Below are 13647 nucleotides of genomic sequence, written 5' to 3'. Positions count from 1 at the left end.
CAGTGCTAAGGATACAGATGCAAGACGACCCCAGGGCTCGCAGAGCTGCTCTCTGAGGAGAGCTGGAGTCAGAAGTGGGGCGAGGCTCCTGAAACACCGTGGCAGGGGATGAGCCAGGGCCCTCTGGCCACCACCTCACAGCACGGGGAAGGGGAGGACCCGAGTGTGGCTGGGGTGGGGGGCACCTGGCTCCAGGAGGCCGGGGGACCATTCTCCAGACTCAGTTTACATCTGTTTCCCAACTGATTTCATTGGCATGGGGGGAGGGGTTGGTTACTGCTGTGGAAATTCCCTCCACTACGGCAGATTTGCAGCTCATTTCTGATCTGAGGCTGGGGCATCATTTAGGGCACTGTGGAGTTGGGGGATTTCCCTGGAGTCGCAAAGCTAAGATGTGTCCAGGCAAGGCGTCGAGGCCAGGTCTTCTGCCGTGCTCCAGTGCTTCTAACTTGGACGTGATCAGAGTGGACAAGGAAGCATTTGCCTAGTAATTAACAGAAGAATCAGATTTCTACAGGCAATGTTTACCCTGAGAAGACAAACTCAGGTCCAGGCAGGAAGCTCAGAATGTCCAGCGTTAGAGCAAGGAGGCTCCGTTTGGCCAAGGCAGCCATTTTAGAGAGGGGGAAGCTCCTGGGGGCAGCTTGAAGGTCACCCAACTGAAGGAGCAGGGCTGGGCCTCACCTCATCCCAAGCTGGCCCAGGCCTTGTCACTGCCCCTACCACATGCCCTGTGCCTTTGTTCACATCCTTTCTGTCTCGTAGGATTCTGTTAAATCTGATGAGCATTTATTAAGTGCCTACTGTGTGCTAGGTGCTATACTAGGTACTAGGCATGCAGAGACCAAACGTTTCCAGCCCACAAGAAGTGCCCATTCCTCTGGAAGGGCGTGAGGCCCAGAGGGTTGTTGGCAGGAGCCTCCCTGAGCTGCCATTTCCTGCTCTGCTCTTGGAGGCCTGCCTTTGGTGAGCCAGAGGGTGCCTTCTGGATGGCACTCAGGCCCTCAAAGGACTGATGGGCAGCTCTCCATATTAACCAATTCTCGTTCCTAGAGGAAAACCTTTTTGCGGGGGAGAGGGAGGGAGGCAATCAGAGTTAAATGACTTGCCCAGGGTCACACAGCTGGTAAATATCTGACCCCGAATTTGAATTTGGGTCTTCCTGATTCCGAGACAGGTACTGTATCTACTGCACCACCCAGCTGCCCCTTGAGGGGAACCTAGGAAACATTGCCTTCCTGCCTGGAGCATGCACCCTCCTGTAAAAGTCCATGGAGCTGGCTGCTGTAGAAATTTTTAGAAATGGCCCTGCAGCCTAACTTCATTTAGCATGTAGGGAAGCTGAGGCCCCTTTTGGCCCAGGTAATTAGGGCGTTCACCAGCAGTGTGTGCTGGGTTGACTCAATGAACACCCATTTCCATTTCTAGCGTGTGAAGATTTACAGAGCTGTTTGGAGGTCCCATATGGACAAATGTCTCTGTAACGGCCCTTTCTATGGTGGCAGAGATCTGGAAACAGAGGGCCCATGGCCCAGAGACTATCTGGTCAGCCCATGGTGCAGAAAGGTAGCCTAAGAAGAAATTGGGAAGGTGGGAAGAGTTGTAGGAATGTGTGGCTTGATGACAACCGATGAGATAAAAAGCACCTAGTAAATCCCTATTGTTTACCCACTGGGAGGCGATCAGTGCAGAGTCCGGTGAAGACAGAGGACTAACAGGATAGTGCTTTCTGCTTCTCAATTGAGAGGTGGTAGACTACAGCGGCAGAATGCAGTATACATTGTCAGACAAGGCCAATGTGTTTTGCTTAACTGTGCTTTGTTAAAAGGGAGAGTTCTCTTGGGGAGAGAGTTATAAGGAAAGGATGATGATGTTTTAAAAAAGCATCAATGAAACATTTCAAAAAATAAGAAAGTAAATATATAAAAGTTGGAAAGCAAATACAGTGTTTTCCTCTCAAAGTCCTTGTGAGGTCAGGAGGGAAGACAAGGGTTATTATTCCCATTTTTCAGATGGTAAATATTTGTGTGTTGGACGAGCTGGTGTTGGGCAATGGCCTCAGACACCTGGGCTGCTTCAGGGGCTGGTGGGAGAGTCTGTCTGCATCAGCTTAGATGGTCTACAGCCGGTGGTGTCCAGGACTGCTCAGATCTGTGGGACTGAGTCCTCCCAGGGGCCTACCATCAGCCCCTGGGGCTCAGGTTCCAAATTTGGCGCCTTCGGGAAACTTGCTGGTAATTCCAGCCGGGGAGGGAGAGAGGACTTGGAATTCGTTCTTTCTCAGACGACCTTTCTCGAATCCCTCCCTGGCCCACTGGTCTCATCCCCTTAGGGGGGAAGCATGTGCTGGGCTGGGCCAGCCAACAATGCCCTCATTCAACTCGGAGGAGAGGGCATGCCAGGTGGGAGGCCCTGAGATGGGGAAGGGGGTGGGGTGGGGGGAGAAGGGGCTGCTGTCCTCGCCTCCAGGAGGTGGAGCTGTCGGGGGGGGGCTCCTCCTCTGTCAGCCACCCTCACCCACATCCCAGAGCACACACTGGAGCAAAGGAGCCTGTGGCCTGGACTTCGAGGTGAGTCCTTGGGAAACTGGTCGGGTGGAAGTCTCTGTCTGCAGAAGGGAGGGAGTAGCAGGGCCCAGAAAGTGGAGGGGCCAGATCTGCTTAGGGAGCAGCAGTGAAAGAGAAATGGGAGGGAGGTCAGTGTCCTGGGCGCTGGTCCCTGGCTAGCTGTGTGTCCTTCAGTCGGCTCTTTCCCTCTCTGGCCTCAGCTTCCTGCTATGTGGAAAGATGGGGGTATAGCTAAGTGACCCCTAAGCCCTTGGATACTTGCCTGGGCACTTCCATATTTCAAACCTCAGTTTCCTCCCCTGTAACATGAGTGATTGGTCCAGATGTTTCTTCCTGGGGTAATGTCCAGCAGCTCAGCTCTGGGTCTGCCCCAGGCAGGGGCTGCCAGCCTCACCTTCTCTTGGGGCTGAGGTAGGGGCAGGGCATTAGAGAGCTGGTGATGGGAATGGACCAGCATATGACCTGGCCACAATCAACAAGCCTCGGGGGCTCACAGCCTGCAAAGAAGGGCCCTAATTCACTTCTCTGCTGCTCGATGACAGGGCTCCCTTCTGCCCCTACCTGGCTCCCGAGCTTCTGTTGTCTGAGTGGGGAGTTCAGCCCCAGGAGGTCTCCAGGGCTGGGGGGCAGAGAGTACGGTTCAGCACAAAGACGTTGGACTAGAGGCCCCGGGTTTTGTTCCAGCCTCTGCTTCTGACCACCTGTGTTAATCTCAATGGCTTCCCAGGTCCCTGCCAGCACTAAATCCATGACTCTACAATCCCATGACTTGTCTGGGCCTCAGTTTCCTTCTCTGTAATCTGAGGGTAGGATTAGACGCTCTCCAAGGCCCTTCCAGCTTGTGAGCTCTGATCCCGCGATCTACCCTCCCCCATCAGCTTCCTCTGCATCAGAATGATGCCGGTGGTGATGATACCCAGATCTGCATTCAAATCCTACCTCGAACATAGATGGCTGTGGGAGCCTGGGAGGGGCAAGGGTGATGTTAGGGTCCAGAAGGTGCTTTGCAACCTTTCAAGCTCTGGATACGAGGGAACAATCATTAGGCCTTCGGTCAAGTTGTCCTCTTTCAATTTTGGTCCAGGCCTATGACTTCCCAGGTGAGGAAAGTCCCTCTACGAATAGTAGGAAGCCCCTGCTCTGTGACTGGTAATCAAAGAGGTGCCTGGGTTCAGAGAGGTTCAGAACCGGGTGGGGGGCAATTTCACTCAGCAGCATTAGAAAGCAGAGGAAGCTGCTGGGGCTGGAGCTGGGAATGATAGGAAGAAAAGCAGACAGATTTCCCGGAGTTGTGCTTTTGTATGGCTTGAAGCATGTCTTCTGATCAAATAAGATATCTGGAGTGTTTAGTGCAAGCTCTGGCACATAGGAGATGCTTACTGAATGTGTATTCCCTTCGCTTTCCTCTGTGGTCCAATGATCCCCTATGCAAGGCCCTGCTTGCAGCTGATTGGGTCCAGCCTGCCCTCTCCCCTGCCCCACGCTCTACCCCAGCATGTGGAATCCTCTTGGCCTCTCGATGCTGCTGGCCCTGACCTGCAGGGGACTTGCCAACCTCTGCCCCCGGGTCTGTATCTGTGACAACATCAGGAGACACGTCTCATGCAGGCGCCAGAACCTCACAGAGGTGCCAGTCACCATCCCGCAGGTGAGTGGGGGCAGCTGGGACCAGGTGAGGAGCTGGGGGGAGGGAGGCATTGGGGTGTCAGATCTGGCGGACTAGAGAGAGATGCTGATAAGCTTACTGGCACAGAGAGAGGTCTGGACCCTGATCAATGAGTTGGTGTGATGATACCCATAAATGGACCAGGACAAGAAGAATCTATTTCAAAAGTATAGTGTTCAAATAAAAAAGATCTGGGGATTTCAGTGGACCACCAGATCATATTGAGTCAACTGTGTGGTATGTCAGCCAGGAAAGCTAGTGTCATCTGAGGCTAAATGAAGGGGAGAATAATGTCTAGGACTGAGATGCACTATGGCATGGTGGTTAGAGCTGGCTCACCTGAAGCTCGGGAAGGAAGTCCAGGGTTCAAATTCAGTCTCTGATACCTACTGGCTGTATGACCTTGGGCTGGTCACTTTACATCTGTGCCCCAGGCAACTTTGTAAGCCCACAAATTACAGAGGGGTTGCCACTCGGCATTGGTAGAGGGAGCCTCCATACTGGTAATTCTGTATGTCAATAAAACCATTGATCCAGCCCCAAGAAGGATATGGTCCTACTGTCCTCTGCCCTGGTCAGACCACATTGGGGTGCTGTGTTCAGTTCTGAGCACTAGAGCTGAAGGACTCTGAAGAAGTACTGGAGTTATGAAGGACATTGAAACTTTGAGGTTTGTTAAGTCAGTGATCCCTGGACGTCAGAGCCAGGGGAGTTCAGGAGAGAGTGACTTGTCCTCAAGTTTCAACCACTGGGCTTCACCAAGGTGTGCTAAGGTAAGAGATCCAGGGTAAGAATACCCCCCCAATCCATTCCTGGTCATGATTTAAGGACAGGACAGACTGAGATCATCCCTTGGGATGAGGGAGCAGTAGGGAGGTGAAAACAAGGGGCCCCCAGAAGTGAGAACAGGGGAATCCAAGAGGTGAGAGGGTGTTCTCACCACATAGAGAGAGTGTCCTCCCAGGAGTGAGAGCAAGGGGCTCTCAGAAGTGAGAAGGTGTTCTCACCTCCCAGAGGTGGTGTTTCTCAAGGTGCAAACAGGGTGCTTCCTGGGTGTTCTCATCTCCCAGAAGGGGTGTTATCCCAGGGATGAGAACAAGGAACCTCCAAGAAATAACAGAGGGCCCACCTTCCAGAGCTGAGAACAGGAGGCCTATCTCCCTCACCAGAAAGTGTCTTATCAACTCTGAAACACAAGAGGAATTTGAGATATTATTCAGAGTAAATATTATTAGCACCAATATGAATAGTAATGTTATATGTCTGTTACCAGTATTAATAGGAATTAGTATTGTTAATCTAACAGCAACGTAAGAGACAGGGTGGCACAATGGATAGAGACCCTTTTGAAGTCGCTCCCTGACACCTCATGGCGCTGTGGTCCTGAACAGAGCCCCCAGTTTTCTCAGACTCAGTAGCAGAAAGATGCTGATTTCCATTGGGAGAGGGAGTCTTATCAGTAGGAGCATCCTTTCCTGATGAAATTGCAGGTCTAGTTTTGAAAAAAAAAAAGTATATACATAGATATACGTACACAAGATGTCCCAAAATTCTCGATGCAGTTTTAATCTTTAGGTTTTAAACTTAGCTTTAATAGCTTAAAACATCACTTTTGGTGCACTTGTATACATACAAATAGTGTATTTATTAAGTACTTATTGTGTGCCAGGCATGGTGTATATATATATATATAATGATGTAATATATATATATATCACACATGTGTAACATATATGTAACATAATAAGCATTGGCATCACTAAAGTTATTATTGTTTGTGTTCATGCTAACATTAATATCGGTGATGTCCATATTGATGGTGATGATGGAAAGCTCTGGCCAAGGGGCCCTGATGGAGGCAACGTGGATGGAGCACCGGGCCTGGAGTCAGGAAGAGCTAGATTTGAATCCTGCTTCAGCCACTTACTAGCCTAGGCAAGTCATACAACCTCTCTGGACCTCAGTTTCCTCCTCTATAAGATGAGAGGGTTGAACTCCATGGCCCCTTCCAAGCTCAAAGTCTATGGGCCCTAGAACTGTTCTCACTGGTAGACTTTGTTTTGTGTTCTATGCCTGAGACAGAAGTGGAGTTCATGAGAACTAGAGAAGAGAGATTCTGGTCTTCTGGCTTCCAGCTCTGAGAGAAAAGGTGTGTGGTTCCAGACTCTCTTTAAGTCCCTAAAGGCAGAGAAAGACTCTGGGAAGGAGTCAATCTTCACCAATGAGGGCAGTCTCATGCAAATGGCCCTTGGAGCCGAGGGGCCCACTGATTCCCAACATTGACCTGGGAGACAGAAGGGATGGGCGGGGAAATTTCTGGGGCTGAAAGCTCCCTGCTGAAAAATGAAACGAGCCAGTCAATGCTGAAAGCAACAGGCAGTGTTGTTGGACAGGTTTGAGGAAAGTCTCCAATGGGAAGACAGTGAGGCTTAGCTAGAAACATCAGAGGAAGCAGGAGGTGGGCGAAAAAGGGGAGGGGATGACAACAGCCCAAGGGGTCGCTCCCAGGGGATCCAGGCCTGGCACCTGCAAACCAGGGCAGCCCCTCAACACCCTCATTACCAGGTAGTGACTGAAAGCCCCTAATTCTGTCAGCCTATTGACCTCCCCAAGGCTAGCCCCTGCAGCTCCAAAGTAGTGGGAAGTCAGGGGAAAGGATGTCCCTGGGGAGCCTTAGGAAGCCCTACCATCTGGGCCTCCTGGATCCAAGCCTTAGAAGGGCAGGAGAGCTGTTTCTAGAGAAGGCTGGGATCCTGCTCAGGACAATCTGACTTTCTGCCCACCCCCAAGGCTGCAGACAGGAAGGAAACTGACAATTTCTAGATTGACATGTTCCAAGTCAAGAAGCTGGCAGCTTTGGGATGTGAGTGTGCGAGTGTGTGTGTGTGTGTGTGTACGCATGTGTGCGCATGTGTATGCATATGTGTGTGCATGTATGCATGTGTGTGTAAAATTACATTCTGGGGTGGGGGGGGAGGATTTGACTGAAGCATGGCCTGTTTGCCAAAGTTCCAGCAGGCCAGGAAGATGAAAAGCTTCCCCCAGACTGTCAGAGGGCACGCTCTGCACCTCATAAGGCGGCGACCATCCCAAGGCGCTCCTGACTCCAGTGAGGCTGCCAGTGTATGTGACGTGCCATTCCCCTGTCATTCACAGATGACCCAGAGGCTGGATCTCCAAGGCAATGCCCTGAAGGTGATTCCCCCAGAAGCCTTTCTGTTGCTCCCCTACCTCACTCATCTGGACCTGAGGCATTGCCAGCTGGAGCGGGTTGAGGAAGGTGCATTCCGAGGCCTGGGCCGACTGGTCTACCTCAACCTGGCCTCCAACCACCTCTCAGTACTCTACCAAGAGGCCCTGGATGGGTTGGGGTCCCTGAGGCAACTGGTTCTGGAGAACAACCAGCTGGAGGAGCTCCGCGCAGGAGCCTTCAGCCAGCTGGGGTCCCTGGGCCTGCTAAGCCTGGCCCACAACTCACTGGTCTACCTGCCTGACATGGCCTTCCAGGGGCTGCTCCAGACACGGTGGCTGCGCCTCTCCCACAATGCCCTCCACGTCTTGGCCCTCGAGGCCTTGGCTGGCCTGCCGGGCCTTCGCAGGCTCAGCCTGGATCACAATGAGCTGCAGGCCCTGCCTGGGGAGGCTCTGTCTCGCCCTGATGGCCTAGTTCAGCTGGAGCTGGGTCACAACCCACTCACCTACGTGGGTGAGGAGGATGGGCTGGCCCTCGGGGCTCTACGGGATCTAGCCCTTGACCACGCTGCCCTGCAGGATGTGAGTGCCGGGGCTTTCGCCCGCTGTCCCCGGCTCCGATCGCTGGACCTCCAGAGCAACCAACTCAGGGGGCTGCCTCCCCTTGAAGGGGTGGGCCAGCTGCAGAAGCTCAATCTGAGTGGGAATCCACTGTCGTGTGACTGTGCTGCTAGGCCCCTGTGGGAGTGGGTGGCCAGGGCCCGGCTGCAGACCGATGGGCTGTGTTCAGAGCCCAGACGCCTCAAGGGAGAAGCTCTTGAATCCCTGAGGGCCAAGGATCTATACTGTCAGAGGCAGGGAGACAAGGCGGAGGAGGGAGAGGAGGTGGCCCCCAGGCCTCGGGCCCCAGAGGAGGACAGAGCCACCAAACCCTGCCCAGACTCCTGTGTCTGCTCTTCCGATTCCCAGCACAGCAGCTGTGAGAACAAGGGGCTGAGACTCATCCCCTCTGGGTTCCCCAACCACACCCAACTCCTGGACCTGAGACGAAACAACTTCTCTGCCATCCCCCGGGGCTCCTTCCCTGGCTTGGCCCACCTGGTGTCACTGCATCTCCAGAAGTGTGGCATCACCCGCCTGGAGCCAGGAGCCCTCGATGGATTGGGTCAGCTGGTCTACCTCTACCTCTCTGACAACCAGCTCTCAGGGCTCAGTGCTGCTGCTCTGCAGGGTACCCCCCGGCTCCGTTACCTCTACTTGGATGGCAACTACTTCACGCGGCTGCCCAGGGCTGCCCTTAAGGTCCTGCCTGGGCTCTTCTCCCTCCACCTAGAGTGCAACACTCTCCAACATCTGGCTATAGAAGACCTGACTGGGCCCAAGGAGCTTCACTGCCTCTACCTGAGTGGTAATAATATCTCTCACCTGGGTCCGGGCCCCAGCCCTGGGGCTGGAGAAGCTGCACCTGGATAGGAACCAGCTTCAGAGGGTGCCAACCGCAGCCTTGAAGGGGCTGCCTGCCCTCAGGGAGCTGCAGTTGTCAGGCAACCCCCTTCGGGCTCTGGAGGACAGGGCCTTTTGGCCTGTGGCCAGCTCCCTCCAGCACCTTTACCTGAATGGCACGGGGCTGCAAAAGGTGGGTAAGGGGCCCTTCAGAAGGAGGGCAGTGGAGACGAGGGCGAGGGCACACCCACTTCCCTTCCAGCTACTGTAGCCTGAGTACTGGCCAGGCTCCAAATACAAAGGACACAGACAAATGTAGAACAGGGCCTGCCCTCAGATTGATGAGGACACTTTGCTGCAGAGATACAATAGAGACACAGAGAAGTAAATTCAAGTAACACACTGTGACTTCAAGAGGAAGAAGGCGTTAAACCCTAGGAGAGGAGGATGCAGAAAGGTGTGGAGGAGGTGGCCGCTGACATGGGCTAAAGAGGAAGCTAGGGATGCTGAGAGATGAAAGCGAGAAGGGATGGCATTCTAGGCATGGGAACAGCCTGTGCAAAGGCGTAGAGGCAGGAGATGGAGCATCTCATTTAAGCTAGCAGACTAGAACAGAGTCCATGGAGAGGAGTGATGTGAAATAAGGTGGGAAAGTTGGGTAGTGAGCAGAGGAGGGTAGGTGGACACATTCGCCAGGGCCTCCTCACCTGTTTGCTGAAAATAGGGAGAGGAAGGGAGGGTCAGAGACGTTATCTCCCTACAAACTCCAGCATCATGTAATATAAAGAGCACAGAACAGAAGCAGAGAGCCTGCGGAATACCTTGTGCTAGCTCTGTCACCCTCAGTTTCCTTATCTTAAACTAGATCCCTCCAAGATTTGGCCTTCCATGTTCTAAAGCCCTCCCAGCCCTGACGTTCCCTGTTCTAAGAGCCCTCCCAGTCCTTGACATTCCCTGTTCTAAGGCCCCTCCCAGCCCTGACACTCCTTGTCCTAAGGTCCTCCTAGCTCTGACATTCCCTGTTCTAAGGTCCTCCCAGCCCTTGACATTCCCTGTTCTAAGGTCCAGCCCTGACATTCCATGTTCTCTATTTTCTTCATCAGCTCTTCTCCCACCTACAGCTCAGGCCCCCAAGTCTCAGCCCCTGGTCCTCCCCTCTCCTCTCTGTTACACTCATTTTGGAGGGAGAAGGACAGAGGATGAGTGAAGCTCTGATCTGTTGGAGAAAAGAGGAAATGGGATTGAGGACATGTGGTCAAGTCAAAAGTCATTTGCTAAGCACTTCCTTTGTGCCAGGCTCTGTGCTAAGCACCAGGACACATGTAAATGGGGTTGGCTTAGGCAAGGACAGGGACCATCTTCTCTTTGCCAAAGGAGATCATCAGAGGCTGGTGGGAAAGGAGAAAAGCGTGTGTATGTGTGGAGGGGTGATGACGCGTAAACTCAAGGCGAGACCTCACTGCCCCATCCTAACCACCTTGGCTTCTTCCTCTCCAGATTTCTCCAGGAGCCTTTGCTGGTCTGGGGCCTGGGCTCAGGACTTTGTACCTGGAGAAAAATCGGCTGCAGACTCTGCCGCCCATGGACAGTTTCACGCGGCTGGAGCTCATCAGCCTCAGTGAGAATCCCTTCCGCTGTGACTGCCGGCTCCTCCCACTGCACAGGTAGGGGACTGCCTGGGTTTTCCTCAAGGGCTGGGCATGGGGCCCAGCAGCAGAGGGAGCAGGTCCCACAGGCTGCACCTACAGGGCTCCTGCTTCCAGCCTAGGGAGCCAGCTTCCCCCATAGTGTGGCCCTGAGGCCAAGAGCCTGGATCTTTCCCATCTCTCTCCCAGGCCTAGGCCCAAGGCTCCCCCTCACTCAGAGGTCCCTCAGATGTCCTCTAAAAGAGTCTCTGAAAACAATAAATAGAGTCCCTGCCACCCAGCTGAGGTCCCAAGAGAAGTCTATGGCAAAGGAGGACAGAGCCCATCCAGGAGGCTCCACTTCGGTCCCACTGTTCAGCGAGTCCTCCCTCCCCTCTCTTCCTAGGTGGCTTGCTGGCCTGAACCTGCGTGTGGGGGCCACCTGTGAGTTCCCAGCCAGTGCCCGGGGCCAGAAGGTAAAGGCTGCTACAGCTGCCTTTGAGGCCTGCCCAGGCTGGAGGACCAAGAAGGGCAAACGGGGCCCACCCTCGGCCCAGCGAAAAGCTAGAAAAGCCCGAGGCCAGAAGAAGCAGGCAGGGCCAGTCAAGGTTGGTGGTGGTGGTGGCCTGGGAGGAAGAGGTCTCACCCACTAGAACCACTGTGATTTGGGGGAAGAGGAGGGGGCTTTCTAGGGTGGGGAGGAAGGGGGGAGGGAATGTCACTCATTCATTTGTTCATTCATTCATTCCTTTTTGCTTGCTTTCTGGTTCAGTGGAGGGCCTGAAAGAAGTCCAAGTGACCTCCAGGACCTTAAAGTAATAATCCCTAGCATTTCTATAGTTCTTTAACATTTTCAGAGCACTTTACTAACATTATCTCATGACTCTCACCCTGTGAGTAGGCACCATTATTATTCCCCTTTTTACAGATGAGGAAACTGAGATAGACAGAGGTTAAATGACTTGCTCAAGGTCACACATCTGGTAAGTGACTGAAACCAAATTTGAACTTGGGTCTTCCTGAGTCCTGGCCCAGTACTCTATCTACTGTACCACCTACTTGCTTCTATGGCCCAGTCAAGAAAACTATTCCATCACCAAAGTGTTTATCAGTCACCTACCGTGTGCCAGGCGCTGTGCTAAGCCGTAAGGTTACAAAGAAAGGCAAAAACACAGCGCTGCCCCCCCCACCCCATCCACCCTCAGGGAGCTCACAGTCTTATGGTGGAAGCAATATGTCCCTAGATAAACATATGTGGGATAAATGCAAGGGAATTAGAAAGGGAGGATGTGTGGTGGGGCTAGGGGGAAGTATCAGGAAAGGCTGAAAAAAGAGGTGGCTTATACATGCCCCTGACCTGGTGAATCACCCCCAGAGCACCAGCTTTACTTCCAGGTGCCATATTCTAGGACCAGTAGCAAACACTGTAGAAGAGATGGGTGTTGAGAATGTAAACTCTGCCAATAGGAAGATTTGTTTAAAAAACTGGGAATGCTTATCCTGGAAAAGAGAGGACTCAGGAGACAGGACCACTGTCTTCAAGCATCTAAAAGATTGTCAGAGGAGAGAGGGATTAGCCTTATTCTGCTTGGCCTCAGGGGGAAGAAGGAGGCGCACCGGGTGGAAGGGGCTGGGAGGTCCAGTGAGAACTGTCTAACATTTGGATGGATTTCTTGAAGGGACAAAGTCTCTAATCCCTGGAGAAGGCCTTCAGCATATTGGGCCAGTGCTCTAAGGAGCAGTTATGAGAAGACACGGATAAAATGGTTCAAGATAAGGCATGAGAGGCTATGACTGGCACCAGGTTGGGATGTTGGCAGGTGTCTGAGAGCAGATAATCTCCCTTAGGGAAATGGAGATAAAGGACCGGTAAAGTCAGGAAGCTAGCTGGATTTCCAAATCCTTGGCATGGAAATCAGTTTGCTCTTTCCAAGATGGTGGGTGTGAGAGAGAGGAGAGGGGAGGACCAAGGGCTGAGCCTTGGGGACTGAGCTGCCGGTGAAGGAAAGAGAGGGAGACAGCTCCAGAAGGCAGAAGGCTCAGGAGCAGAGTCCAAGGAGGAGGGGAGGCTCTGAGGAGGCACTGAGGCAGCACCGCCGAGTGAAGAAGGTGCTGAGCTTGCCTGCAGTCAGGAGCCCTGGTTTTGCCTCTGATGCCTCCTTGCTGGGTGACCTAGGAGCAAACCCTTGTTTCTCTGGTACTTGCATTCCCTATCACAAGAGCAGTGTTCTATTCTCTGAATTTGTCCCTGGTGGTAGAGAGCAAAGTGCTTCATGTAATCTGTGGACTCTAGGCACTCACAGACGGGGTGCCATCCTGGGATCCGCCTCCTGGTCCAGTTCTAAGAGGAAGAGACGAGGCATGCTTACAGATTGCTCCCCCTCCCAACCCTTTCCAAATACAGGTCTGAGCTGCTGTTTCTCAAAGTCCAAGACAGAGAGTGAGCTGGACCTTAAAGAGGGGGTCCATCGTGCTCTGCGTCTTAGGCAGCCAATCACGACAGGCCCTCTCAGCAGGGCACCACTAAGCCTCGGGAGGTGCCACTTAAAGACTTCCAGACAGACTCAGCCCTGTAATCCCACCATCAGATCAGTCAGAATGTAATTCTAGTCTTTGTTTGCCCAGATGGGAAAGGCAAGACCCAGAAAAAGGACCAGCCAAGTTTGAGAGCTGTGACCCTCGGTAGAAGGCTGCCGGCCCTGCCTGTATCTTTTCGACTAACTTCCCAGCTCTTCTCAGAGGGTGCCGCTTCTGGGGATGGGAAGTTGACGTGTATCTTTGTCTAAGTCTTGCTCGCAGCTTTCATCTCATCCTCTGATGCAGTGAATGCATGCCTCTTGGCTGCCTGGTGGAGGGAGCGTCTTGGCCAATATCCTGTTCTCTTGAAATAAAATGAAGACAAGCAGAAGTTGGGTGTCATTCTTGTCTCTCTTTTAAGCAAGGTGCCGGGAGGGGGGGGAAGGAGGAACTTCTTTTATTCTTTTAAAAATTCTTTATTTTTTTATTCTGAACTCAAACACCCCCAAGATGAACATTTCCATATTTGCAGCAGAAGACAAAAAGATTGCACAAGAAACCAGATCTCTATTTCATATCACTTTTGTTAAAAAAAAATGCGTATACTAAATCTTCATGTTACTTTCAATGCTTTCCT

General features: G+C 52.7%; 1 protein-coding gene across 1 annotated transcript; it reads left to right on the top strand.

Annotated features, from left to right (window-relative positions):
• Positions 1 to 3937: 3937 nt before the first annotated feature.
• LOC110205831 (chondroadherin-like protein) lies at positions 3938 to 13401 on the top strand. The gene is given in 6 exon segments (XM_020982699.2): positions 3938 to 4215; positions 7390 to 8862; positions 8864 to 9061; positions 10366 to 10532; positions 10900 to 11101; positions 13119 to 13401. Coding segments are annotated over 6 exon segments (2235 nt in total). The 5' UTR covers positions 3938 to 4062; the 3' UTR covers positions 13161 to 13401.
• The last annotated feature ends 246 nt before the right edge of the window (positions 13402 to 13647 follow it).

The sequence above is a fragment of the Phascolarctos cinereus genome, unplaced genomic scaffold (assembly GCF_003287225.1).
Source record: "Phascolarctos cinereus isolate Bilbo 61053 unplaced genomic scaffold, phaCin_HiC Scaffold_1;HRSCAF=81, whole genome shotgun sequence".
NCBI classification, from domain to species: Eukaryota; Metazoa; Chordata; class Mammalia; order Diprotodontia; family Phascolarctidae; genus Phascolarctos; species Phascolarctos cinereus.
The sequence above is the reverse complement of the archived record's forward strand: the minus strand, read 5'-3'. Positions and strand labels throughout refer to the sequence as shown.